Source organism: Lithobates pipiens, unplaced genomic scaffold (assembly GCF_037356315.1).
Source record: "Lithobates pipiens isolate NorthernLeopardFrog02 unplaced genomic scaffold, aLitPip1_a1.2 Scaffold_30, whole genome shotgun sequence".
In the NCBI taxonomy this organism is placed as follows: Eukaryota; Metazoa; Chordata; class Amphibia; order Anura; family Ranidae; genus Lithobates; species Lithobates pipiens.
This window is the reverse complement of record NW_027507791.1, coordinates 90,209,594-90,234,969: the sequence shown is the minus strand read 5'-3', so window position 1 is coordinate 90,234,969 and position 25,376 is coordinate 90,209,594. Positions and strand designations below refer to the sequence as shown.

The 25,376-nt window shown below is 40.0% G+C and overlaps 1 protein-coding gene across 5 annotated transcripts in view; it reads right to left on the bottom strand.

The window, feature by feature from the left end:
- DPF3 (double PHD fingers 3) overlaps positions 1-25,376 on the bottom strand; it is a 717,329-nt gene that overhangs the window by 11,030 nt on the left and 680,923 nt on the right. For 2 of the 5 annotated variants that reach the window (XM_077464591.1, XM_077464592.1), the window contains one exon: positions 2,512-2,624. In XM_077464591.1, coding sequence (XP_077320717.1) covers positions 2,512-2,624 — 113 coding nt within the window. Of the gene's footprint in view, positions 1-2,511; positions 2,625-15,626; positions 18,862-25,376 lie in introns of those variants that run through there. The other 3 variants (XM_077464596.1, XM_077464597.1, XR_013264877.1) reach the window with 2 other exon arrangements.

Below are 25,376 nucleotides of genomic sequence, written 5' to 3'. Positions count from 1 at the left end.
AGAAAAAATATTTTATTGCACAGCTCCGGGGGTCTTCCGTCTTCGGGGGTCTTCTCGCCGGACTCCTCCGCTATGTGTGTGTAGCTCTTTTGCTAGCGGAGGAGTCCGGCTTTCTTCCTCCCCGCCGCCGGCCTCTTCTCCCGACTTCGGGGGTCTTGTCCCCCTCTTCGGTTCTTCTGCCGGGCCACCGTGCCTGGTCCGGTGGCCCGGTCTTCTGTCGCCGTCTTCCGTTCTTCTGTCGCTGCCTTCGGTTCTTCTGCCGGGCCACCGCGCCTTCTTGTAGCTCTTTTACAGGCGGTGGCCCGGTCTTCTGTCGCCGCCGCCGCCTTCTGTTCTTGTTCTTCTTCTTGTTGTTCTTCTTCTTCTCCTGGAGATGTTGACTCGACGAGCTCTCCGGCCGGAATGCCAGAGCCGCGCTGTGCGGTCACTTATATAGTGACAATGGGGCGGTGTCACATGGTATATGTCACATGGGTTGGTCACATGGTGACCCCGCCCCCTTACGATGTCATAGTCCCCATGTGACATCAACCCATGTGACCAACCCATGTGACATATACCATGTGACACCGCCCCATTGTCACTATATAAGTGGCAGCGGAGCGTGTCCCTGGCATTCCGGCCGGAGAGCTCGTCGAGTCAACATCTCCAGGAGAAGAAGAAGAACAAGAAGAAGAACAAGAACGGAAGGCGGCGGCGGCGACAGAAGACCGGGCCACCGCCTGTAAAAGAGCTACAAGAAGGCGCGGTGGCCCGGCAGAAGAACCGAAGGCGGCGACAGAAGAACGGAAGACGGCGACAGAAGACCGGGCCACCGGACCAGGCGCGGTGGCCCGGCAGAAGAACCGAAGAGGGGGACAAGACCCCCGAAGTCGGGAGAAGAGGCCGGCGGCGGGGAGGAAGAAAGCCGGACTCCTCCGCTAGCAAAAGAGCTACACACACATAGCGGAGGAGTCCGGCGAGAAGACCCCCGAAGACGGAAGACCCCCGGAGCTGTGCAATAAAATATTTTTTCTCTGTGTTGTGTTTTTTATTGTACTTTAGTTCACAGGTGAATGGGTAGGGGTACATTGTACCCCATACTCATTCACATAGGGTGGGGGGCCGGTATCCGGGGGCCCCCTTCTTAAAGGGGGCTCCCGGATTCCGATAAGCCCCCCGCCCGCAGACCCCGACAACCAACGGCCAGGGTTGTCGGGAAGAGGCCCTTGTCCTCATCAACATGGGGACAAGGTGCTGTGGGGTGGGGGGGCCGCGCGGCCCCCCCTTCCCCAAGGCACCCCCCATGTTGAGGGCACGCGGCCTGGTACGGCTCAGGAGGGGGGGCGCGCTCGCTCGCCCCCCTTTCCTGGCCGGCCGGGTAGCGTGCTCGGACAAGGGTGTGGTGTGGACTTGGGGGGAACCCCCACGCCGATTTTTTTCGGCGTTGGGGTTCCCCTTTAAGCCCATTCCAGGCGGCGGAGCCCGCGACGTCTCCTTCGCGGGCCCCGCCTACCTGCACACGCGCTCGAAATGGGCGGATTTGCCTCCGCCTTACGTGGGCGAGTCCGTTCATTTCAAAAGTTGAGCGAACTGTTTGCCCAACCTTGTTCGTCAAACAGTCCGCTCGTGTGTGGGCAAGTCCGCTCATGCAAATTTTGAGCGGACTGTTTGATGAAACTGTTTGCCGAACAAGGTTGGGCGAACAGTCCGCCCGTGTGTACGCGGCCTCAGTCCGTCCAACTTGCCTACACACGAGCGGACTGTCCGCTGAAACCAAGTTTGGACGGACAAAATTACGGAAATTCCGAAAGACAAAGTCCGTCAGACTGTCCGCTGAAAAAGTCCGCTGAAGCCCACACACGAGCGGATTGTCCGCTAAAACAATCCGCCCGTGTGTACGCGGCCTAAGACCTGGTTCACATTGATGCTAAAATCGTTCCGACTTTGAAGCTATTGTCTCATCAGAAGTTAGACCCCATTCTGTGCAATGCAACTGTTCTAAATGGTGCGACTTGAGTTGCTCCAACTTGGCAAAAGGTTCCTGCACTACTTTGGTCCGACTTGCATTGACTTCTGGTAAAGAAGTCGCATGCAAGTCATGCCGAAGTCTCACTGAGGTCCGACTTTGAATTTGCAGGTAGAGTGAACCCAGGCTAAAACATAGTTGAATACTGATCAGTGTAGGTTTTCCCTGATGGTTATGTAAGTCACCCACAGCTACATTCCTGACAATAGACAAGGAAATTTTAAAAGGTAATTATACTTTCATTTTGTAAATGGGTTCAGAGCACTGCAGGACTAGATGCAAGGAAAATAGGGAAGTAAAAAAAAGTGCAAGAACCTATAAGCTGGCACGCCACAAAATTCTCACTCATATGATAACACCCCCCCCCCCCCCAAAAACAAAAAACATAAAATGGGTTGCATCCTCACCTTGTTAACTTCAATCTGCATGACCCTGATTTACCACCATTTTTTTTTTTTTTTTTTTTTTTTTTTTATTATTTAGTCAAGCACTTGGTATCTTACATCATTTTCCGATGTTCCACAAATGATGCAGGACTTGCATTCAATGCACTGCCATTGGTAGGTTTTTACAGCTTCGGTCATGTTTACAGTAAATTGTAGACAAGTTGGGTGACCTACAAAAGAAGAAGAAAATTAAACTGGTTCTAACTTACAATTGTGTAGTGTGATATTTGAATGTAACAATTGATGTAACGAAATGGAGTGAAATGGACAATAAACCTTTTTGCTGCCAATCGCATATGAGCTTCATTCACACTCAGTAATACATTTCATTTTTAAGAGCGCTTACTTTTTTGTAAGTATTTTGGAGTATTGTGTAAATCTCTGGATTTCAGAATATATTTGTGCTCTTTATACCTTTTTTAGGAGCTTTTTTAATGGTGAATGTGACTTCTACCAAACATCCATGGGTAGTGAATCAATCCCTGCCATTTTAAAACACATGACCTGGGAAGATTCACCTCCAGTGACTGTTTGGTGAGCGTCAGATTAAACGTTTCTGATGCTAGCCATATGAATTGAAATCTTTGCATATTAGATGTATTTAGCCTTACGCTGTAATTTACTAAAGTTCAGAGGATAAACAATGGAGGTAAGATATGCAGTATCATCTTTGTTCTCTTTATGTCAAAACAAAGTTTTCCTAAAACAGAAAGATTGAGGCTGCACACAAGGAAGGCATGGTATAACATGTCCAGGCACCAGCATGCATGTCCATCTCCAGCTTAAAAAAAAAATGGTGACCAATAATATTTTTTTTCAACACAGAATAAACCAGCCTGTTTCTGCAAAATAAATAAACACTAGCAGAATAGCATCCATCTCTCACAATTCCTGTATCTATACATGGTCACTTTTGCATATCTGAAATCTATCCGTGTGTGTTGTATTTTTTTTGTTTCAGTATTTGATACCCATTGGTCCAAAAGATCGTCAGCATTTTTCTATGTATAACCCTTCTTTACTGGAACTTTAAGCTTACTATGTTTATTTGGTCCAAGCAGAGGAGTTGGCATTTCATGTTAGACAAAGGAATGCTGTGGTAGTCCTTTTTCGTTGGTGGCTGAGATGATCATTGAACTGTGGATGCAGTTTTCTTAAGTTATTTCTCTGACAAGAAAATAATTGTGAGCATGGCCTGAATGATTACAACCCATAAAATGTAAACTGAATAAAACCCCAAAATATTATAAAAAAATTTCAAGCTACCTTTTTGCTGTGTTCTGATCTGAAGGCCAAGTGGAGGTATTATTGTTTTTGTACAGAAATAGAAACACTCCAGGAGCAAAGATATGACTTGTTCAGAATGTTAAATGTATAGCCTTAATCCAGTGTAAATAATGGTATAAATCATATTTTTATATAACTTTATTCTTGAAAAAGATTTTTGCATTGTTTTAGAAGAATGCTATTTTTCAGCATGTGTAGCTTTAGCTATAACTTAAAGTGATTGTAAAGGCTCATTTAAATTATTTTTTTTTTTTTATACTTACCTTGTGCAGTTGGTATATATCCATACCTATCTCTAGGAAAAAAAAAAATTCTTGGCCCTATATGACATCCACTGCAAACTCTCACTCTTCTAATAAACAAAACCAAAATCTCTGCAACAACATCTAACCTCTTGCGTTCTTGCGTTATCAAGTTGAAATTCTACAGGTCAATATTTCAATCATATTGGCAAATTACTATTTAATATGATGTCCCTTTAGCAATAGCCATGACATTCTAGGGAACTTGGGAACAGAGGCATCACCAAAAAACTTCATAGAGATATAAATAGCGAGTCTGTTATTGATCTTTGTCATTCAGTCAAAATTATTTCCTTATAAAGTTCATTCAGTATAGATCAAGAGTCTACTGTCCTTCAGACTTTTGGAGGGCCATATTGTGCCCAGCGGGGGATATAAAATGTCTTGGGTTCAGCATCAGTGAGAATAAATATGGGCTCAGAGTTGGTGGTCAGTAAGAGGGGAAATAGCGCCCTTATTATTAGGAGGAATAATATCCCATTAATGGTATCAGTGGAAGAAATAGTGACCTATTGTTGGTGTCAGTGGGAGGAATAGTGTCTCCTATCATTGGGAGGAATAGTCCCCCACGGGCTGGATAAAGGCTAGCTAAGGGCCCAAATCTGGCCATTGGGCTGCAGTTTGGAGACTTCTGTTATAGATAATTACTTTTTAAATGTGTGATGTAGATAATTTTAACTTTTTAGAATGTAACTTTTGACCTGCTTATGCTGAACCAAATAATTCTGAATTGAAACAGTACAAAAGGAAACATTTATTTACATAAAGCAAAATAACACTCATTTTGAGACCATTATTATTTCCAAACTAAAGAAATTTAATTCATTTGCTTGTGAGCATATGAAATACAACTGTAGTTACATAGTTACTTTGGCTAGAGATTGGTCCAGTAAATTTAAACCATCTCAAAATGACTCATCTCCACATACTACACAGTAAGATGTATATGAAGCAAAGCAGAAGGCGCAATGGGGATATACACACAAAATAGAATTTAAATGTAGGAATTTCCTAGAAAACACATACTGAACAAAGTGATCTAAACTTTAAAAAAAACATTTAGACTGGGTCAAAAATACAGTTCTATGTCAATGAAATGTCTAAGTGCACTAATCTCAGTGCTGACAATAGTTTACTATAGACATATAGCAGTGCTATAATCACAGAAAGAGACCTCTGTTAGACAGCAGACTTTGCCTTTTGGTGTTTGTTTATAAACATGCACATGAGTGTAATCATGTTGTATACAGTCTTACAGCCCTATAGTCAGACACACTGGGGTTAATTTACTAAAGGCAAATCCACTTGTAAGTGCAGTCACTGTAGATTGCTGTAAATCTGAGGGGAAGCTCTGCTGATTTTATCATCCAATCATGTGCAAACAAAAAATGCTGTTTTTTATTTTCCTTGCATACCCCCCTCAGATCTACAGCAACAGCACTTCCAAGTGCATTTTTAGTGCACTTGTAGTGCAAAGTGGATTTGCCTTTAGTAAATAACCCGCACAGTTCAGTGTTTGATCTCCTAAGTATTGATGAGAGGTACAGAAGGATGGCAAAACTAAATTTTGTGTGCTTTTATTTTTTTTTCTTTAGTTTAACATTTACAAAGCATTACCCAAGCCCTGAAAAGCATGAACTTTTGACATAAACAGAACTATGAAGATAAACTTAGACCTGACTTAGAATGCAGTTTTACCGATCACATAAACCACATCACCCTGCTGAGGCTTTAAAAAACAGATATAGTGGAATTAACAGAGTATTGTCAACCCTCATAAAAAAACTGCCTCCCATTGTACAACAAATGTTGCTACTTGCAGTATACACTTGTAAATGTGACATGGTAGGGTCAGCACAGTGTCCATATCAGGCATTCCATCCCTACTGCAGCTCAGTAATGCTGAGCATGATAAAAATCACAGGCTCAGTGTTGCTGAGCTCCCTACCTGGCCACTGTGCCTGTCACACATAACCTCTTCAGTGACTGGTTGGCTGTTGTCTTTTAGGTCTGCCTTGTGGAGATAAGCTGTTGGGTTGGCCAAGTCTGAATAATTATGTTGACACTATTTCCCCATCATGATTGCCTCCCCTAAGATTATCAGTGAGTGGAGCACGATGGATAATGATAGACTAGTTAACCTTCAGGCCTGCCTTCCTTGTGTTTGACAGCAGACGGCAGTGAGAGGATTCCATAGCCGCTAGCAATATGGCAATAATGGTGTTTTCATATATTTATTCTCCTCTTCTGGTAAAAGACCACTTGACTAATCCAGAGGCATTGGTCATTTTATCTTTACCTCTACCTAAAGAGAGTTACATTTCAGTAGCTAGACTCTTTTTTTTTTTTTTTGGTTGCTTGATCAGGATTGTCCCCATTTGCAGAGTCCAGATGACCAGTGTCTATGAATTCCGCTCATGCTATCACTTCTGTAGTGCATGATTCGTAGCAGCCCTTCTATAAACTAGTTATGGTTTCTGAGTAATTGCTGTTACATGATTAACACTGAGCTGCTTTTCAAAGAGCAAGCTTCTTGCATTTTTTTTCTTTGCAGTTTTTGTGATAGATCTCTATTGTCTTAATTTGTACAATAACTAAGGTGCATCTCCTGCTTTGAAGAATATAGATAATATAACCTTAAGAAAAATGAGCCCTATTAGTTTACCAATTGTTTTACAACTGCTAGTGGATTTTCAGTGGTATTTTTCTGTGCCATCCTTTCAACTGCTGCCATATGTAGATGGTTCTAATTTTAAGGCTAAATTCACCTTTAGTAACATGTTACACTCATATTTAGGGTGTAACATGTTTACTATACAGCACCTGCCCACAACCCCTGATTCCCCCCCAAGACAGCTGGGGGGTCATTATTCCCGTACCCACCATCACAATCTCTAAAAGCAGCTTGGCCGTGTGGGGCTCTGGGCATACAGCTGCGTCATTTATCTGGCTTACTGTAGGTGTTTTTTAAAGTAAAGCTACACATTTTACAATTCATGATTATTAAATAGGCATCTGCCACAAAATGTTAGCTGCAGCCTTCTAGGGTAACCTAAAAATACACAGGTTATTTAGAGTAGCTTAGATTTTTTTTTTTTGTTTGCAACACATTTCTTTAATTTTGAGCTGCTACATAGGAGTTTTTCAGTAGCACAATTGAGCAGTCCATCTCCCATGAAGACACAATACCACAAATTTACTGAATAACATATAATCTCTTCTAAATAGAAGCGCACGTGAGTAGACATCAATTTCTCAACAATCGCTTATCTACGATGTTCTTGAGCAATTTCCAAATGATAATCTCATGATGCATCTATAACAATCACCTAACAATCTCCTGCAGTAGCATGGAAGAGCAATTTAATCTCTACGATTTTTTAAAAAAATTTTTATTTGATTTTATTAGATTAAAAATTACCCCGTAGTCTCCTTATTCATCTGTTGTTGCTTAGGAAGGCTGCTATTTGCAACACATCAACTTCATTTTTTTTGGATTTCACTGTGTGTGTTTTGAGGTCTACTAATAATAGTACAGTTAGGTCTGTCCACCCCTTCTTTTATTTGGTTTTATCAGTTTTCCACCTCTTGTGTTTTTTTTTTTTTTTTTTGAAAGTTACACTGAGTTGAAATAGTGGGGAACAAGATGCATAACAAAAGGAGAAATAAGTGGTGTACCAGAATGTATTTATCATAGCACAGACTCAAAAAAAAAAAAAAAAAAAAAAAAAAGCCATAGGGGTATAATTTTTCAAAAGTCTGTTCTAAATAATGGCAATGGTTTTCTTCCTATTTCAGAGTATTAGTGGATAAAATATTTACACATTTTGCTGCCAGAATAATCTTGCATTGTCCGAGCTTAGCAGAGTTAAAAAAAATGAACATATCCTGTTTTTCATGCGTAAAATGTACATAATTTTTATCAGAAACAATTTGGTTGTATATAATGATGTACAATTTAATAGCAATATACAAGACCTAAAACAGTTTTTTGTCATGTTATCAATTTTTTTTTTTTTTTACAGCAGCTGTGTAGTCAGACAGTAAGGTTAGCAAGACTGGCACACTCCTTGCAATCAATTTGAGATGGATTGATCCCCTGCTTGTTCATTGCAGACTAAAAGCAAATGCAAATAGATTATTTTGCCATGGGGCTGTACTGCTGCTACAAGCCACACAGAACAGGAACGAGATAATTGTTTGAGAGCTTGGCATGTTACAGAAACCTTGGAACATTGTGGAAATTTTATTATATAAACACTTGCTGTGTTTTTAATATTCTGTTTCAAACTCATAAAAAATAAATGGGGTTGCACTGGGAAAATGTATTTGGATTTTTTGGTGGTTTAAGTCATCTCAGGCCAATTAATTATATATGTGCAGCTTGACACCCCCAAATAAATCCACTGCATGGATGTGTTGGCGTATGGCAAGATTAATGCCCATGCAGTATATTTTGGTGCCCTTTGTAATAAAAAAATGATGCTGCAGTACTGACACCAGCTCTATGCACACTACAGCCTACAGTATTCTCCCAAAGATCATAGGACAAAGAAAATCTTTGACCCCCAACTTCAAATCTATATATACGATTTAAAAATTACACTGCAGACCAAATCTGTTACTGATGTTTCTATGAATAATAACCATACTATATAAAATATATGCAGTGCTTGAATGCTATAGTAAGTGAAGTCCATAACAATGGGAGATGGAAAGTTCATAGATAAGGATCCAGTGAGTGTAGTTCTACATGACAAGTTCTGATGAAAATCCGCCACCAAAAGCAGGGACACACACTGTCCCTTATCCTAAATGATGGACCACTTAACCAAAAGCAGTCAAACAGGCATTTATAGAGTATCCAACTTCAAATCTTCATGCTCACAGGATCGCTTGATAACCCAATTCCTTAGGCTATAATACACTCCATCACGAACAGGACCTCAGATCATAGATGTAGTGAAGACTGTCAAAAGGAACACCTCATTGCACAGTATTACTGACCAAAGCATTTTTTTTGTAAACAAATCCAAAATACTCACAAACTACTAAAGTAAATACCACATTTAAATTATGTGTCAATCCATGTGTCGAATGGAGATGTGTCCAACTAGTAAAATGGCTGACTACCAGACATAGCGACGTCACGTAACCAAACTTCTGCTGCCACATTTCATGATCATAGACACCATCAGGGGCACACATGCGATTTTACTTGAGCCATTTGTTAGTATTTTACTTTTTTCTTTTTTGTTTTTACAATAAATCCTTTGGTTACTAATACTGTGCAATGAAATGTTCCTTTTGCTTGTCGCTACTACGTTAATGACCTTAATTCCTGTTCGTGATAGAAAGTGTTATAGCCTAAAGGATATGGTTATCAAGAGATCCTGCAAGCATGGTGATTTGAAGTTGGATACTATATAAATGCCTTTTTTTTTTTTTACTGCTTTTGGTTAAGTGGTCCATCATTTGGGTTAAGGGATAGTGTGTGTCCCTGCTATTGGTGGCAGATTTTCATCAGTACTTGTCCTTTAGAATTGCACTCGCTGGATCCTCATCTAGGAGCTTTTCATCTCCCATTGTTATGGACTCACTTATGTTTAACATTCAAGTGCTGCATTTATTTTACATTGTTATTGTTTTTACCAGAAAACTGTGCCAGCTGCTCTAATCTATTCCTGTGTATATTGTATTCTATCATGAGCACAGGTGTTTTTGTGTTTTTCTAATAACCATGCTATGATACAATGTCCCAACACAGTTATGAAATTTTAGTTGTAACCACAAGGTGCAGTAAAAAATGTTTTCCCTCGTTATAGTGTTCTTTAGCATAGGCCCACTTATATTTCAGTGTCCAGTCTTTAGCGCTGAATGTGTATGAGGCCCTACATTGTGGAATAGGTAAGAACATTGGGTCTTGCATATACAGTATGTGAAACATATGACTTTAGAAGTTTTTCAAATAATCATGTTCCATCTGTAATCTAGAATGTTTCCCTGCAATGTTATTGAAGAGGTACCCTGGGTTCAGATGCCATTACATATCCTAATTTATGCAGGTATGGTATGTCTGTGAACATTTTTTTTATTTATTTTTTATTTTTTCCTACCATAGCAAAGCTAATTTCAGAATCAGAAAAAACAATTACTATTGAGCACAATTAGACTACATTCACACCTGCATTTTGGCCCAACAGCATGTACATGCGAGAAGCCCCATTGAAAGCAAATGGAGGCTTCCGCAGACAATTGCAGCCAATACTGTGTAATCTCTATGCAGCAATCACCTGCAAGTGATTGGATATGGGGAGCTCCTGTGGTGGGAAATTCCTGCATAGCTTATGGGCTTTGTCCTTTTTACAGTATAGCAAAATAGAAATGCTTCTGCTACTTTAGCATCGGCAGGAGCGACTACCTGGAAGAGTTTTAGATGCCACTTTCATACACATTGAAATTCGGCAGAGGTCCTTGGGTCATTAAAATATAAGAAGCTGTTATCTAGTTTGTGTCTTATCCCCAATTAAAATAATAAATGGTAGTGTATGGTAGCTGGCCCTTTAAATTGAGTGCCATAACTTAAACACACAAGTCATTTGACAGTTCTATGTTAATGATGAAAGATTCTTGCTACACAAAGTAGTAGTGATTATTAAGTGACAAAAGGGAACAATAATCTATAAGTGATATTTTCAGGTGTATCCAGAGAATATCAGGGAAATAGACATTTTTAATACATGCAGCTTTGTCCGCAAAGGGATCGAAGAGTGGTGGACTTCTGATGGCAGTGTCAAGGCTGAGCTTTATGGAGAATGTTACCGGAATATGAATGAAGAGCATGTAATATGTGCTCAGCAGTTTAATGATCTTTTTTTCCTACCAGCTTTTTAGAAAGAGTTAAAATTTGGTTGTTTCATGAATGGGATATTTCACTTAAAATGGTGAGAGGAAACTTTTAAGTATGAAATCATTTGTTATGCTTTCTTTGTATACATGAATAGCAGTGGAAATAAAAAGCCCATAAACACGGATCTAAAGGCAGACTTGGGGCATTACACAAGCGTCTGAAATAAATATTCTTGTTTATAAGATTTAGACTGTCTTTTTAATTCTCCATAATGCACTGAAACATGAAAAGGTGGTTGCTTTTTTGCAGCCAAGTATAGACAATTCGTTTTTAAACCTGCATAATCATCAGGATTTTAACTGTATGCTTCTACTGAGCAGACCACTACATTCAGTATACCAGTATATCTTTACCAGGACTGATAGAGCATGTAAGAGATCAAATACCACATGATAAAAACCAACCACATTCATGTTTGTGGTACTAAATAACATTGCTTGTAACAAAACTGTTACAGCGTTGTTTGGGAAAAGAATGGAATTCACAATTACCTTTTCTTAACACAGACCAGAATGTTATCTTTATATTTGACATTTTTGGCACATATGAAGTGGATATTTTTCTTTCTTTACCAAACATTTAATTGTGAAAATGAGATTTCACAGAATTTTCTTAGCTTTAGAAACAGCTGTGCAGCATATTTCCCTTATTGCAAATAGCAGCAGCTATACAAATCTGTGCTAGACCATCAAATATATATATATATCTATCTTTTTGGGGGGGGGGCAGTGTTGGTAATATTTAATAAATTTAAAACACTTAGGGCCGATTCACACCATGAGTCAAATAGGAATGTACTGTGCATTCCTGTGCAATACACATGCAATCCGGTGCAGCGAGATTTCAGCCTATTCATTTAAATGGGCTGAAATTGCACTGGACCACACCAAAAGAAGTGCATGCACTACTTTATAAAACACAGAGCAACAGGATCACATGGTACTACTTTGCCATGCAGTCCGGTGCAGGCAAAAGCACTGCTTCTGGGGTGTCAAGTTAACACTGACACATGCTGCAGATTGCAAGTGCAGGGTGTTTTGAACACGGTGCTGGAAATGCATACAGAACGCAGGTTTCCTGTACTGCCCTCTGGGGTGAACTGGCCCTTAAAGTGGAACTAAATCCACTAAGTCACAGTCGCTTGTGTTCTCAACTGAACTATCAAGCTATTAAATGTCTGGTGTCATAATAGATTACAAGTGCACTACCATGGCAACTGCAAATTGAACTGAGGCTAAAATGGCAGCTTCCTTGGCTGTAAAGGACAGGAGTCTTTAGTTCTGATTTAACTTATCATTATACATTAGTGTGAAAATTATCCTAAAATATTAATGTCTAGTTAATGGAATCAAGTTTCTTGCTTTCAAAGTATACATCCTCAGTATTTAAACATCTCTATGGTAGCAACAAGTCCATTCGCCTAAAATTTTCCATGTTTCAGAGCATATTTTAAGCCGTGAGATCAGCATGTACATTTCAGGATTAAAGTGAACCTGTCCCCTGTGGTAAATGTAGCTTAAAGAGAAAGTAAACCCTGATGGGTTTTGCTTCCTTTTTTCCCCCCTGCAAAGTAAAAGCATAGTGGGCTAGTATGCATCGCATACTAGCCCATTATGTGGCACTTACCCGCAAACTAAGCCCACGCTGTCCCTGAGGGTAGCCGCATCCATCTTCACCCCTCTTCCTCTTCTTTCGGGGGCCATGAACTTCCGGCTCTGTGACTGGGCGAGTTGAGTTACGTCACTCCTGCGCATGCGTGCAGGAACAGTCAGTCACGGCACTTGCTAGTGAAGAAACGGCACGGAGGGCCATTTCTTCACAGCGTATGCGCCGATGACATCACCGGCCCACTGCAAGGTAAATATCTCCTAAACAGCGCACATTTAGGAGATATTTACAGTACCTATAGGTAAGCCTTATTATAGGCTTACCTATAGGTAAACGTGACAATGAGAGGTATACAACCACTTTAATAGTAAAAGTTATACTTGCTATTACCTTTTGTTAGAAACGGCCCAGTTACTGTACATGTGGGTCCCAAAGTATATGTTGTGAACCTTTTTAGATCCTCATTTCTCATTGTTACTAAGGGCTCAATTTCCCTGACAAAAAGGGTAGCCATCCACCTGTGCATTGAAAGCATCCTTATGACCTACTGAGGTCTTATTTGCATGGGGGGTTTGCGGTTTTCCTCTGGGGATGAGGGATGATAGGGCTTACATGACAAGTCAGAAGTTGAGTATTTAGTAGCAAACTGAAACTAAGGTCAGAGAGAAGCACAGAAGAAGTGTTTGTGCCGAAAGTGACTGTCAATCAAAATCTAGTAACTCTGACGCTTTTCTTTTCTTGAATGTATGCATGGATACCCCCAGAATATGTGTTCTGGAATTAACCATGAAGGAAACACCTCTCTATGGTTACTTATATTAGAAGAAGTAGTATTTAGATTTCTAACCTAACCAAAATTGCCAGGATTTAGTGACAATAGCCATCCAACACTTTGTAATATTTAGAAACCCTGCACTCAGTAAGTGTGTTTTTTGTTTTTTATATTGCATAATGTACAATATAGAAGATTCGTCCAGAGTTGCGCTATAAAATGTTGAGTCAGACACAAATAGGGAAAATGCAGTCTCAAAAGTAAAGTGAAAGAAAGTTCTGTGATGGCATTGGCACCATCCGTCACCGTTAAATATATGATCCCCTGACAGTCACCCCCACCATAGGCAAATGGTCGCTTACCAGATTGCACAGACATTCTATCACGGAAGTTCAGTGACACTTTTAGCTCTAAAACCAGCCAGGGCCTTTAAACGTTCAAGGAGCCTCTTGGGGCATGTAGAACTACCATCCAGGTATCTGTCAGACTGTCTCCAAAACATAAAAAAGACTTGCATACTGTATGGCCTTTAAAACTTTATTAAAATATAAAAAATTGCACTTGCGACAAGGAGAGTAACATTAGGATCAAAATCAAGCCAGCCGCAGTTAATGTCCTTCCGGGATCCGAGAAGCACAGTGACATCAGCACATCGCTTTGCCCTTGGGGGACTGCATTTTCCCTATTTGTGTCTGACTCAACATTTCCTAGCGCAACGCTGTGTATCTTCTGTTTTGGGACTGTGCTGTATCTCACAGTAGAGTTTGCGGCTGTTTTTTGATTATTTTTTTTTTATGTTACATATTATTATTTAACACAATAGCGCAGTTTTAAATTTTTTGTTAATGTACAATATAGGCAATATTACAATGGATCCAGAGCCTGAAGTTGACTTACGTTTCCAGATGGTCAGTAGTTGCATAGAATGTGTAGCTTGTATGTGTGATGGGCAGATCTCCTGTCTGTGGCAGGCCTTACTATCAACCTTTCTCTAGCATTATTAATCTTATTATTAAGCCTTCTTGATGCTATCTATGGTGGTGTTAAAATCCTGCGGCTTAAACTTTTTTTTTTGGATGGATTGGTGAAGGTTAGAACTTTGTGGGTGTGTTTTTTTTTTTTTTACCATCTGTGTATTTTGAGATTTGATCCTCTTTGTCCAGGTGACAATTGTATGAGGACTGAATGTAAACCTTCAATTTTGATGTATGATTTGGCCTATTTTCATTAGTTTTAACAGATGTTTGGTGGATTTATCCAGACATCATAGTGCAGGTGTTGCCCATCATACCTAAACCATATGAATAAAAAAAAAAAAGATTCTGCCTTGTTCATTGAGGGACCTAGGATTCAAAGACATTCTGGTTATACTGGCATCTACAGGAAGATTTAGACACTGGCATACAAAACAGTGATCAGCTTGTTATAACCATTGACACTCTTGGCATACCTCTGTTTGCTAGTGTCCTAGGAGTACCTTCTATATTAAGGACCGATTTACCAATCTGCATCATGGTTGCTGGCTTTAATGACATGGCTGTTGAAGCCTTGGTCCTTAGTGCCTCTCTAAGCTGGTGATTCCTACAATACTAAAAGCTAAGAATTCCACTTCCTGGAAGGTCTACCGTCACACGTGGAAAAGTTGCTTCACTTGGTGTAAGGAAAAAACTTTTATTACAGAAAATTTTCTGGGGGGGTGAATCCAGATGTTTTTACAGTTTGGTCTAGAGCAGCTATTGGCCCTGAATACCATCAGAGGTCAAATAAAAAACCTAGTAAAAAAAAGTTTTTATATTGTATTTCTCACATGGCTTACCCCGTATGTTCACTCCTTTCTACATGGGATGTGAATTTTGGTTCTCTCGGCTCTTCAATATATCTTTTGAACCTATTTGTCTTGTAAGGAACTTTTTTGGTCTTGCATAGAGACACGGTAGTGTTGAGGCCTAGAGTCTTTTTCTCTCTTAAGATGGTTTCAACTTTTCACCTCAACTAGGATGTTGTACCTCTGTCTTTGTCCAGCTCCAGTACATCAGAGATTTTCCTGCACTGTCTGAATGTGGGTTGTGCTACACAAGTCTATCTTTCAGCCACTGCTTCCATTAGAAAGACTACCTCTCTGCCATCCTATATGGCCCCAGCAAAGGGAATCCAGGTTCTTGCTCTATTTCTTAGTGGCTAAAAGCAGATCTTTGTTGAAGCCTATGGTCTAAAGAATTGTATTTGGGCTTTTCAGCTTTAGGCAACTGTTTCCCTGGTCTTCTGTTTTGGCTTCCTCCTTTTCGTGGACCTGTTGTGTTTTTTTTTTTTTACTGTCTTGCCTACTCAATGAATGAGAGAAAATTATATTTATGTACTTATTGTAAAATCCTTTTCTTAGAGTTTGAGAGATCCAGGTCACACCCACTTTGTTTATGGTCTTGCTCTCAACACTTCCTTGTTTCAGAGCGAGGAATGCTTAGAGTGGCCGGGACTATACCAGGTTGGCCAGTCTTCTTCTTCTTTTTTTTTTTTTTTTTGCCAGTGTCTAAACCCTTGTGCATGGTGGCAGTATAAAATGTCTTTGAATCCTGTGTCCCTCAATGAACGGCGAGTAAAGGATTTTATGGAGTACAAAGATCCAATTGTTAAATGCATCAAAACATGCTTTGAAAAAACATGTAACGTTTAGATGCAAATATATATATTTTTTTATATTTTTCTACCTAGTGAATACAATTTCCATCTGGCGTCCAGCTTTAGCTATAGTGAGTAATGTGTTAAAGCTGTAACATCTCTATGTGCTAAAGTGCAAAATGGGTCAATTCCCAAAGATTATCACATAGGTTATCTTTCCTTGAAAATATCACTAGCATCTGACTGGAAATAATGTAAGGTGTCTTATGAAAAGAGAACAACATTTAAGCCATTTGAGGTGCACAATAACTATGAACTAATGAGTAAAGCTTTTCAATAGTAAAATGTTAATTTTATGTGTGGAAAAACAGATCCCACACCTGGGGGATATTTGTGACGTAACATTTCTGAGGGAGCAATTAAAAATTATTCAAAAATAACCAAAGCAATTAATAAAACAGACCATAAGTTTAAGTTCACATCTATGCGGCTGCGTTTTTCCAGGCACCTCCTGAACCATACTAGACCACATGCCCTCAACATGGGGGGGGGGGGGGACAAGGGCTTCTTCCCGACACCACTGGCTGGTGGTTGTTGGGGTTTCCTGGGGGTGGCTTATTGCAATCTGGAAGCTCCCCTTAAAGAAGGGGGGGCCCCCAGATCATGTGAATGGGTAGGGGTAATCGCACCCCTTCCCATTCACCCCAAAAAGCAGTGAAATGTAAAAAAAAGACAGTTTTTGACAAGTCCTTAGGGGTACGAGGGGGGCAGGATCTGGGGGTCCCCTTCTTAAAGAGGGGCTTCCAGAATCCAATAAGCCCATAGCCCCCAAAAACCACCGACCAGGGTTGTCGGGAAGAGGCCCTTGTCCACATCAACATGGGGACAAGGTGCTTTTTGGAGGCCGAGCCAGTGTCGTGTGGGCGGTCCGGAGGCTCCGAATCCATTCTAGACCAGAAGGGCCTTTTTTTACATTTCATTTTTACCCAGCTGACAGCTAATGACTCATCGGTTAAGGACATGGCGGCCGCCTTCCTGGCCCCCTGCTTGGCAATCAGCTACATACAGTGTGAAAATAACTGCAACACACATCAAAAATTGAATCACAAATACAACATTTGCATTTCTGGTGCAATTTCTTTAAAGTCTATTACATGCAAAACGCAGAAAAAAAGTCCCGACCCTTTCCAAAGACACACCGGCTGCAAAATGCATAGATGTGAACTTGTACCATAGGAAACCATGTTAAATGGACTGTAGTGGGTTTCTGCAAAACGCACTAAAAAAAGCATAGGTGTGACCCTAGGGTAAAAACTGGTATAATCATTAGTTCATCTCAACATAAGGTATAATTACCCCAGTATGTCATGGTTACTGACCTGTGAAAGAAAATTTTGAAAAGCACAGCCTGTTGTGAGTACTTAAAGTGGAAGTAAACCCATCAATTTAAACAGTTAAAAAAAAAAAAAGGCATGCCGAAAATGCTAACTGCACATTGGCTGTGCTCTCAGCCAAACTATCAAACCATCCAATGGCTGGTGTCATAACGAATCACATGTGCAGCACCATAGCAGTTGAAGATTAAACAGAGGTAAAGATGGCAGCTTCCTTGGCTGAAAACGATAGGGGAGTTTGCTTCCACTTTAAATGAACCCTTGACAAAAATACACATGCTGCCACTTCAAGTGTTTTTCTAAAAAGTTCTAGTTGCTTGGCTGTCATATTGATTCAGAAGTTTAAAAACTTTGAGTAACTAACACAGAACACGTGTGCTAATAAAATCTTTTGACTTCAGTTGCTGCATTGTTTTTACTGGTGCGTGACCCAAAGTATTGAAAACAGCCAGCAACATCTAACATTTTCAGGAGGTAAACGATGGCAGCCTACAGAACTAGATCAATACAGTTATCAGGTTTTGAGGTTGATAACATGCAGTGTTTAATTTCAAAGCACCAAATCCACGATTTGTTAAGTGTTAAAGACAATTTATCGGTATAAAATTTCATACAGATTACTGAACTGTATTCAGAGGTCTTTCCTCAAGTGGGAATCTTGCAGGTGCTATGAAAAGTGTTTTTTTATGTATGTATACATATGCATGCCTATTCAGGTTCCAGGTACAGTGCAGCTGAGTGATCTCAGTTTTACTGCGTCTATCTTTTACCAAGTATTTTTAATGAACCGACTCCAAATATTGTGTAATCGGCATGAAACGTTCTTGCACACCCTCTTTCATCAGATTTACACAAAGTTGTATTAATAGGATTTCAGAAGTAAAATAACTCACAGTAGTTTATATTACAACAGTGTACTTTGATTCACTATTGGTCAGCAGTGCCTGATACCTGCTGTTCGCACAACAGTGTTTCACAGACTAACCAACAAGAGGCTTAAGTCCACTACAAAATTAGAAAAATACTATAACAAAAAAAAAAAAATCTAAGATGAAATTTCTTGCTCTTCAGGTAAACAGAACACAAAATGTTTATTAATAAAAATAAATAGTCCTCAATTGCATAAGTGCTTTCACTCACTTCAGCATGATCTTCCATGTCCAAAGAAAACAATACCAGAACAAAAATACTCTTGCATCGGCTCATCTTTTTTTCTTGTTTCCTTCGTTTAAATACTGAAATAAATTAGGTGTTTTTCCCCCCTAAATTTTCATTTTTTTTTCTTTACCATAGGCTTACATGAAAATGTGGTAAACAGCACCTAAGCTAAAAAAAAAAAATCTATCTTAAAAAAAAAAACTGTCACCCCAAAATCATCAGCAGAAGCCACTTTCTCATATTGCACAAGCAAGGCATTGGGCTCAAGGACTGTCTGTCGGCCGATAGACTATTTTTTTAATTGTCGTCAGCGCCGACAAAATTTTGTGGAAGTAGACGATCATCATAGGGCATGGTGAGCTGTGGGGGAAAAAAAAAAAAACAGCATAAGAAATTTTTGCATGCAGAATAAAAAAAAAACAACATAGTCCACAGAATGTGATTTGTGAGTTAAATAAGGGGCAAATGAGTTCAGAAAATCCTATAAGTGTTAAATTATTACAGTAGCCAGGCTGTGGGCATTCAAATTCATATTCTTGATGAGCAGTAAATACGCTTTTGAACAAGCCCTTGACCTCTGCAACTGCAGGCACTCAGGAGCAATTTATCCCCAAAATTTAAATCTGAAGCACTGAGATCATTGGGGTTTGGTCTAAGCAGTGTGCCATCTTCCTGCACAATCTACTTTTGAGTTTTTAAAGGGTTGGAATCGCACCTTTTGAATGTTTACTGATGCATTTTCAACACTTTGATGTGCAATGTAAAGTGAATTTCAATTCATTTCAAAACATGACCACCCATGCAGACACTCATTTTGATCCATTTCATTGATTTCAGTGGACGACTTAGCAAAAATCAAAGTTGTAAAAAGGTGCTCAACCACTTTGAGTACTAGCTTTTATACCTAAAAATTATTTGTTCAGTGTCACTTTAAGACCACCCACCTTCACCTTCAACCTGACAATTGTTTTTACAAACATTCAGCCCATTTGCATTATAGGAAGAGGAGTTTCTCCCTTGTGAATGGGGGCATATTTGTAAACACTACTAATGTTTATACTTATAGCTGTGATTGATTCTTGTACATTAGGACTGTGATCTGAGTTGTTGACCACTTCCCACCCGGCCACTGCACATAAACGGCCGGGTGGTTGCTCTCTCCTTCTGAGTGGACATTCAGTAATCTCCCTCAGAATGAGGCAGATCGCGTGTGCCCACACAGCAGCGCAATCCCGATGCGCTCGTGTCACCCAGACATGGCGCATCTCTAAATGGCAGGAGGGCTCTGTGATTGGCCCTCCTGATCACATGACGGCAGTGTCCAATCACAGCCATCATGTGATGTAAACAGAGAGCTGGTTGCTAGGCAATCAGGTCTCCTCTTATCACACACGTCGGTGAGGAGAGTAGATCGCTGGTGATCAGCGAGTATGAGCTGTTTTTTACAGCTTTTTACACACTGATCACCAGTGTAAAACACAAATGTAAAACATGTACACAATGTAAAAACACCCATCCCCCACAGATTTAACAGTAAAATCACACATCCCAATGATTGTCCGTGATCACCTGCGCACGTCTGTACATGATCATCTGCGTAAATATGTCCATGATCATATCTTATGCCACTACTATGTACACATACAATTGATATCAATAAACTTTATTGTGATAAAAAAAAAAAATGTCCATGATCATACAAACCAATTATTATACACATAACAGGATTTTTTTTTTTACCAAAGACATGTAGCAGAATACATGTTGGCTTAAATTTTATGACAAAATTGGATTTTATTTGATTTCTTTTAAAATAGAAAGAAGATTTTTTTTTTTTTCAAATTTCTGCTCTTTTATCGCAAAAAATAAAAAACGGAGTAGTGAATAAATACTACCAAAAGAAAGCTCTATTTGTGCGAACATAATTAAATTTGGGTACAGCGTAGCATGACCGCGTAATTGTAATTGAAAATGTGACAACACTAAGCTAAAAATTGGGCTGGGAAGGAAGGGGGTGAAAGTGCCCAGTATTGATGTAGTTAAATGACAACGAAGATCACCATTATCAGGCACACTAGCAGCTCTTGCGTGTTTTCTGAAGTACTGCTTATAAACAGCAGTCCAAAAATACATGTCCACTCTCCCCGCCATCTTTTTACAATACTGTTGTATAGAGATGGTTAAAGAGTGGAGCTGACAAGTCATCGCTGGAAAAGAGGGGCATGGTAAACAGAGCTGGGCTTTCTTCTGTAAACTTTGATAATACATTTCTCCACAGAATCTGCAAAAAAAGTCAGTGAGAGCTTTTATTTATTTTAAAGCCCATTTGCTGCTGGTTAGGAGCCTGCAGATGCTCATAGCCTGACTGCATTTGTGCTTTAAGACCAAGTATGTATTTTTTAGAAATAAACATTTAATGGTATTTAGTAAGTAAGCTAGTGAGAAAAGTGTCAACAATATACTACACATCCATTATTAGTGACCTATAAATTGGGTGCCCAATGTTGCCTTTCATCAGTGGTATATTTGTCTGAAATTACATTGCCCAAAGGGTTCAGTAAGGCCTTCATGCAATACTGTTTGTACTCTTTTAGGCCCACATTTAATAAAACTCGGATAAAGGGAAACATTAATGTCTACTGAGCACCTGTTTATAAAACACTGTAATTGCAGTAATTGTAGTATTGATAAAAAATTGGGTTTTCTTAAAATTGCATATTTATTTGCTTGACTTGTCATTCAGTGCTTGGCTGTTTTTTAAAGTCTGTGTATAACCAAAACATTATTCTATCCAAAACTTGAAAAACAGTGTTAAAACCCATGTCTTTTTATTTTCCTTCACTTCTCTTCTGGAGATGCAACATGTAGTGAAGAGACATCTAAACAGTGAGAAGAATTCCATTCTTCACTTGGTGTCTCTGAAGCAATTGCCCCATTGAAAGATTTACACTTGCCACCTGTTCGGGTGATAACCATAACATTTTGGACTTCCCATCACTTTCTGTCTGTTTCAGTGATCACCTAGACAAACAAATGTGAATCTATCTAGAGTAGCAACAGACAGTAATTAAAGCTTGGTGGTTGTACTAACCCCTCATTACTTTTATCCAAACCCCTAAACAGTTTTGTGTATACATACTTGAAGGCATATTTGCTTCTTGTACCTAAGTAGTATCTTGTTCCTAGCTCAGTAATTGGTATAAATATACATTTTGACTTTCTTAGGGCCCATTAACACAGACAGATGGCGTTCATTCTGATGAGCAAGGAATCTGTGAAAAGATCTCCTGCTGAATCGGAGACAAATAGTGCAGATGTCACTATTTTGACATTGTGTCAGTTCAGTTTTTTTTCTGCTGGAGGTCAACTAACCCACGTCAGGTAATGTATGTTCTAGTACATCCTTTTACCTCTGATCCATTATGTTTTAGGTCTAAGAGAACAGCAAATGATGCAGGCCTTTTGGCATTTTTTTTCCTGACCTAAATGGAAAGACTAAGGCCGCGTACACATGGGCGGACTGTTCGCCCAACTTTGTCCGCTGAACAGTGTTTCAGCGGACAGTCCGCTCGTGTGTGGGCTTCAGCGGACAGTTTCAGCGGACAGTCTGACGAACAAAGTTTTTCGGAATTTCCGTAAGACAGTCCGCTGAAACTTTGTTTCAGCGGACAGTCCGCTCGTGTGTAGGCTTGTTCGACAAACTAAGTTTTGTGCATGCTTAGAAAGGATTTACGCGGCGAAGGTTGCATTGCAGTGTATTGGACGTCGAATTTCTCGTCCCGTCGTACGTGCCGTTCACGTCATCGCGCACGCTTACAGCGGACTGTTCGTTCATCGTGTGTGGTCAAGTCCGTTCATGCAAATTTTGAGCGGACTGTTTGTCGGATTGTTTGACGAACAAAGTTGGGCGAACAGTCCGCCCGTGTGTACGCGGCCTAAAAGGGAGTTTCCATTCAGATCCTTCTCAAAAACTGACAGGTGGATCTGATCGGGACACCCATGTGGTGAAAGAGCCCCTTTTCTTGTGTCTCTTTGTTGATATATAAACCTGACCAAAAAATTACAGTTTAAAGTGGTTCTAAAGGCAAAAGGTTTTTTAAATTAATGAATTCTATGCATTAAGGTAAAAAGAACCTTCTGGGCGCAGCTTGCCCCCCCCCCCCAGCCCCCCTTATATTTACCTGAGCCCCATCTTGATCCAGCAATTGGCATGAGAGCACCGGGTATCTCTCTCTCCTCATTGGCTCACACAAAGCAGGAACCATTGGCTCCTGCTGTTGTCAATCACAGTCAGTAAGCCAATCAGAAGAGAGCAGAGGGTGGGCCGAGCTGCACTCTGTGTGTGAATAGACTATGTCTATTCACAGGAGCTCAGCTGGAAATGAATCTGCTTGAGTGCCCCCATAGTAAGAGGCTTGCTAGTTGCTATTGGAAGCACTCGGCAGGGGGAGAAGCCAGGACCAATGAAGGGAGACCCAAAAAGATCGGGGCTTCTCTGTGCAAAACCTTTGCACAGAGCAGGTAAGTATAACATGTTTGTTATTAAAAAAGAAAATCACAACCTTTACAAATCGCTTTAATTTTTGCTCAGACAAGTACATATAATTTTTACTCCCATAAAACCAATATGTGAGTTTTTTTTTTTTCCCATCAAACCATACGAGTAAAGCCATTCCAGCCAAGTTATATTGTCCTCTGGGGAAGCGTACCGTTTGTTTCTTTTTTGTTTTTTAGCTCTGCATCTGATGGGAGATTTCTCCCTCGCACCCTGTTCAAATAAACACAGACAGCATTTTATATAGCGTCTAACCCTTCTCCATATGTCGCGTACACACCGCCAGACTTTTCGTCAGCAAAGGTCCGACAGAACGAATCCGTCTGAAAATTCGATCATGTGTGGACTCCATCAGACCTTTGTTGTCCAAAAATCTGACGGACTTTAGAAATAGAACATGCTTCAAATTTTTCCGCCGGACCCAGGTCTTATGGAGAAATAAGTTCCTCTCTATACTAGTCCGACAAACAAAAACAGATGCTAGGGCAGCTATTGGTTACTGACTATGAACTTCCTTATTCTAGTCCGGTCGTATGCCATTACATTTCAATCCGTCTGACTTTGGTGTGATTGTGTGTGGCGAAGTCCGTTCATTCGGAAAGTCCGTCAGGAAGACCGTCGGTCCTAGTCTGCCGGAAAGTCCGGTCGTGTGTATGCGGCAATAGCCTCTAGTGAAATCTGAAAACGTTACCCCTAAAGCAGTGCTGGAAGTAATACTTTAACTTAACTTTGTCCACTTAAAACAGAAATTTTTGTGTTTTACTCACCTAGAATGTGCAAGTACAGACTAGTAGAAAGGGGCATATATTTTGTCAATGGAAATGTCTTACAAGAAATCTGTAGAATAATAATGCTAATTTGTTTTCTAAAAGTACAATTTCCATGGCTGTCAGCCTAACGATCAACCCCGAGTTTTCTGATGAAGTGGTCTGTATGCTTGTAGTAAAATATGTGATGTGCTGTTGCTGACCCCTCCTTAAAAAAAAAAAAAGCCCACTGCCTTGTTTTCATGCTGATCTGACTTCTGTACTTTCATGTCACTGATCCTGAACAAGTATGCATATCAGAATTTCTGCACTTGTTTGCTGCATGTTGGATTTGGGGTGGTGTGATTTCTTAAAGTGGGAATAAATTCCCTTGTATGATTTTTACCTATAGGTAAACCTATAAAAAAGGCTTATCTATAGGTACAGTAAATATCTCCTAAACGTGCACCGTTCAGGAGATCCTTCCTTTTAGATGCAGCCGGTGATGTCACTGGTGTGCTCTGAAGTAACGTCATACCCATGCTGCTCCTTCAAAGCTATGCCCTAAACAGCAACTCCTGAGCACATACACGGGAGTGATGTTATCGCCGGCTCGGCCATTCATATTGCCGAAGCACACAAACCTGGAAGAAAGACCAGGTGAAGATGGAAGCGCCCTCAGTGGTGACAGCACACCGCTGGAGGGCTTTGTTTTGTTGTAATGTGCTAGTGTGCAATGCATTCTAGCACTAGAAAGTCTTAATAAATTGCTGATATCTGTGTAGCTGATTTCTCTGAATACTTTTCACTTTTGTTTAAAATAACCAAAAAAAAATGAGTAAGAAAGTTCCTAGAGCAACTATTTAAATAGATGACATTGATATTTCCTTCTAAAAAAGCATATCCTTCATTTATACCTTTAAAAAGAAATAGGCTAGACAGAATACATTTCTGTTCTGAAAAACAAGATGTGATTTTTACCTTATACATTTCCCACTATAATCAATTGAAGTGCATTAAAAACATATCAACCCTTGATGTAACATGGGTGGCATGGAGTGTGCTTATCAACATGTGTTAACGGATGGCATTGCATGGCACAATGGCGTGAGTTTTTGATGCATTTCCATTATAGTCAATGTAAAACACATTATACAAAATGCACAAAAACACAAATGTGTGAATGGCCCTATAGAGCTAAATATAATAGTGGGTAGACTCCAATTCCATTTTTGTTTCTGGGTAGCACGAAGCAGTGGTTTGGGTACCTTGATGGGGGCTCTCCTCATTTTGATACCTCTTTATGGGCTGTAGGTGTCACGTCAAGTAGCGTTATCAGCTGCTGCAGTATTTATGCAGCCTAAAGTGTAAAACTTTTTTTTTTTTTTGTTGATTTTGGATAGAGTTATAACTCCTGACAGGATTTATTTTTTTTGCCATTTCTGTCTCATTGTCTTATAGCCAAAGCAGGAAGGGAGGGGAAATTCCTCTAAACAAAGGCAATCCTGGTGTGTTGCCAGAATTAGTGTTCCTATTGGAAGATTACGCCTCTTATGCCCTGTACACACGGTCAG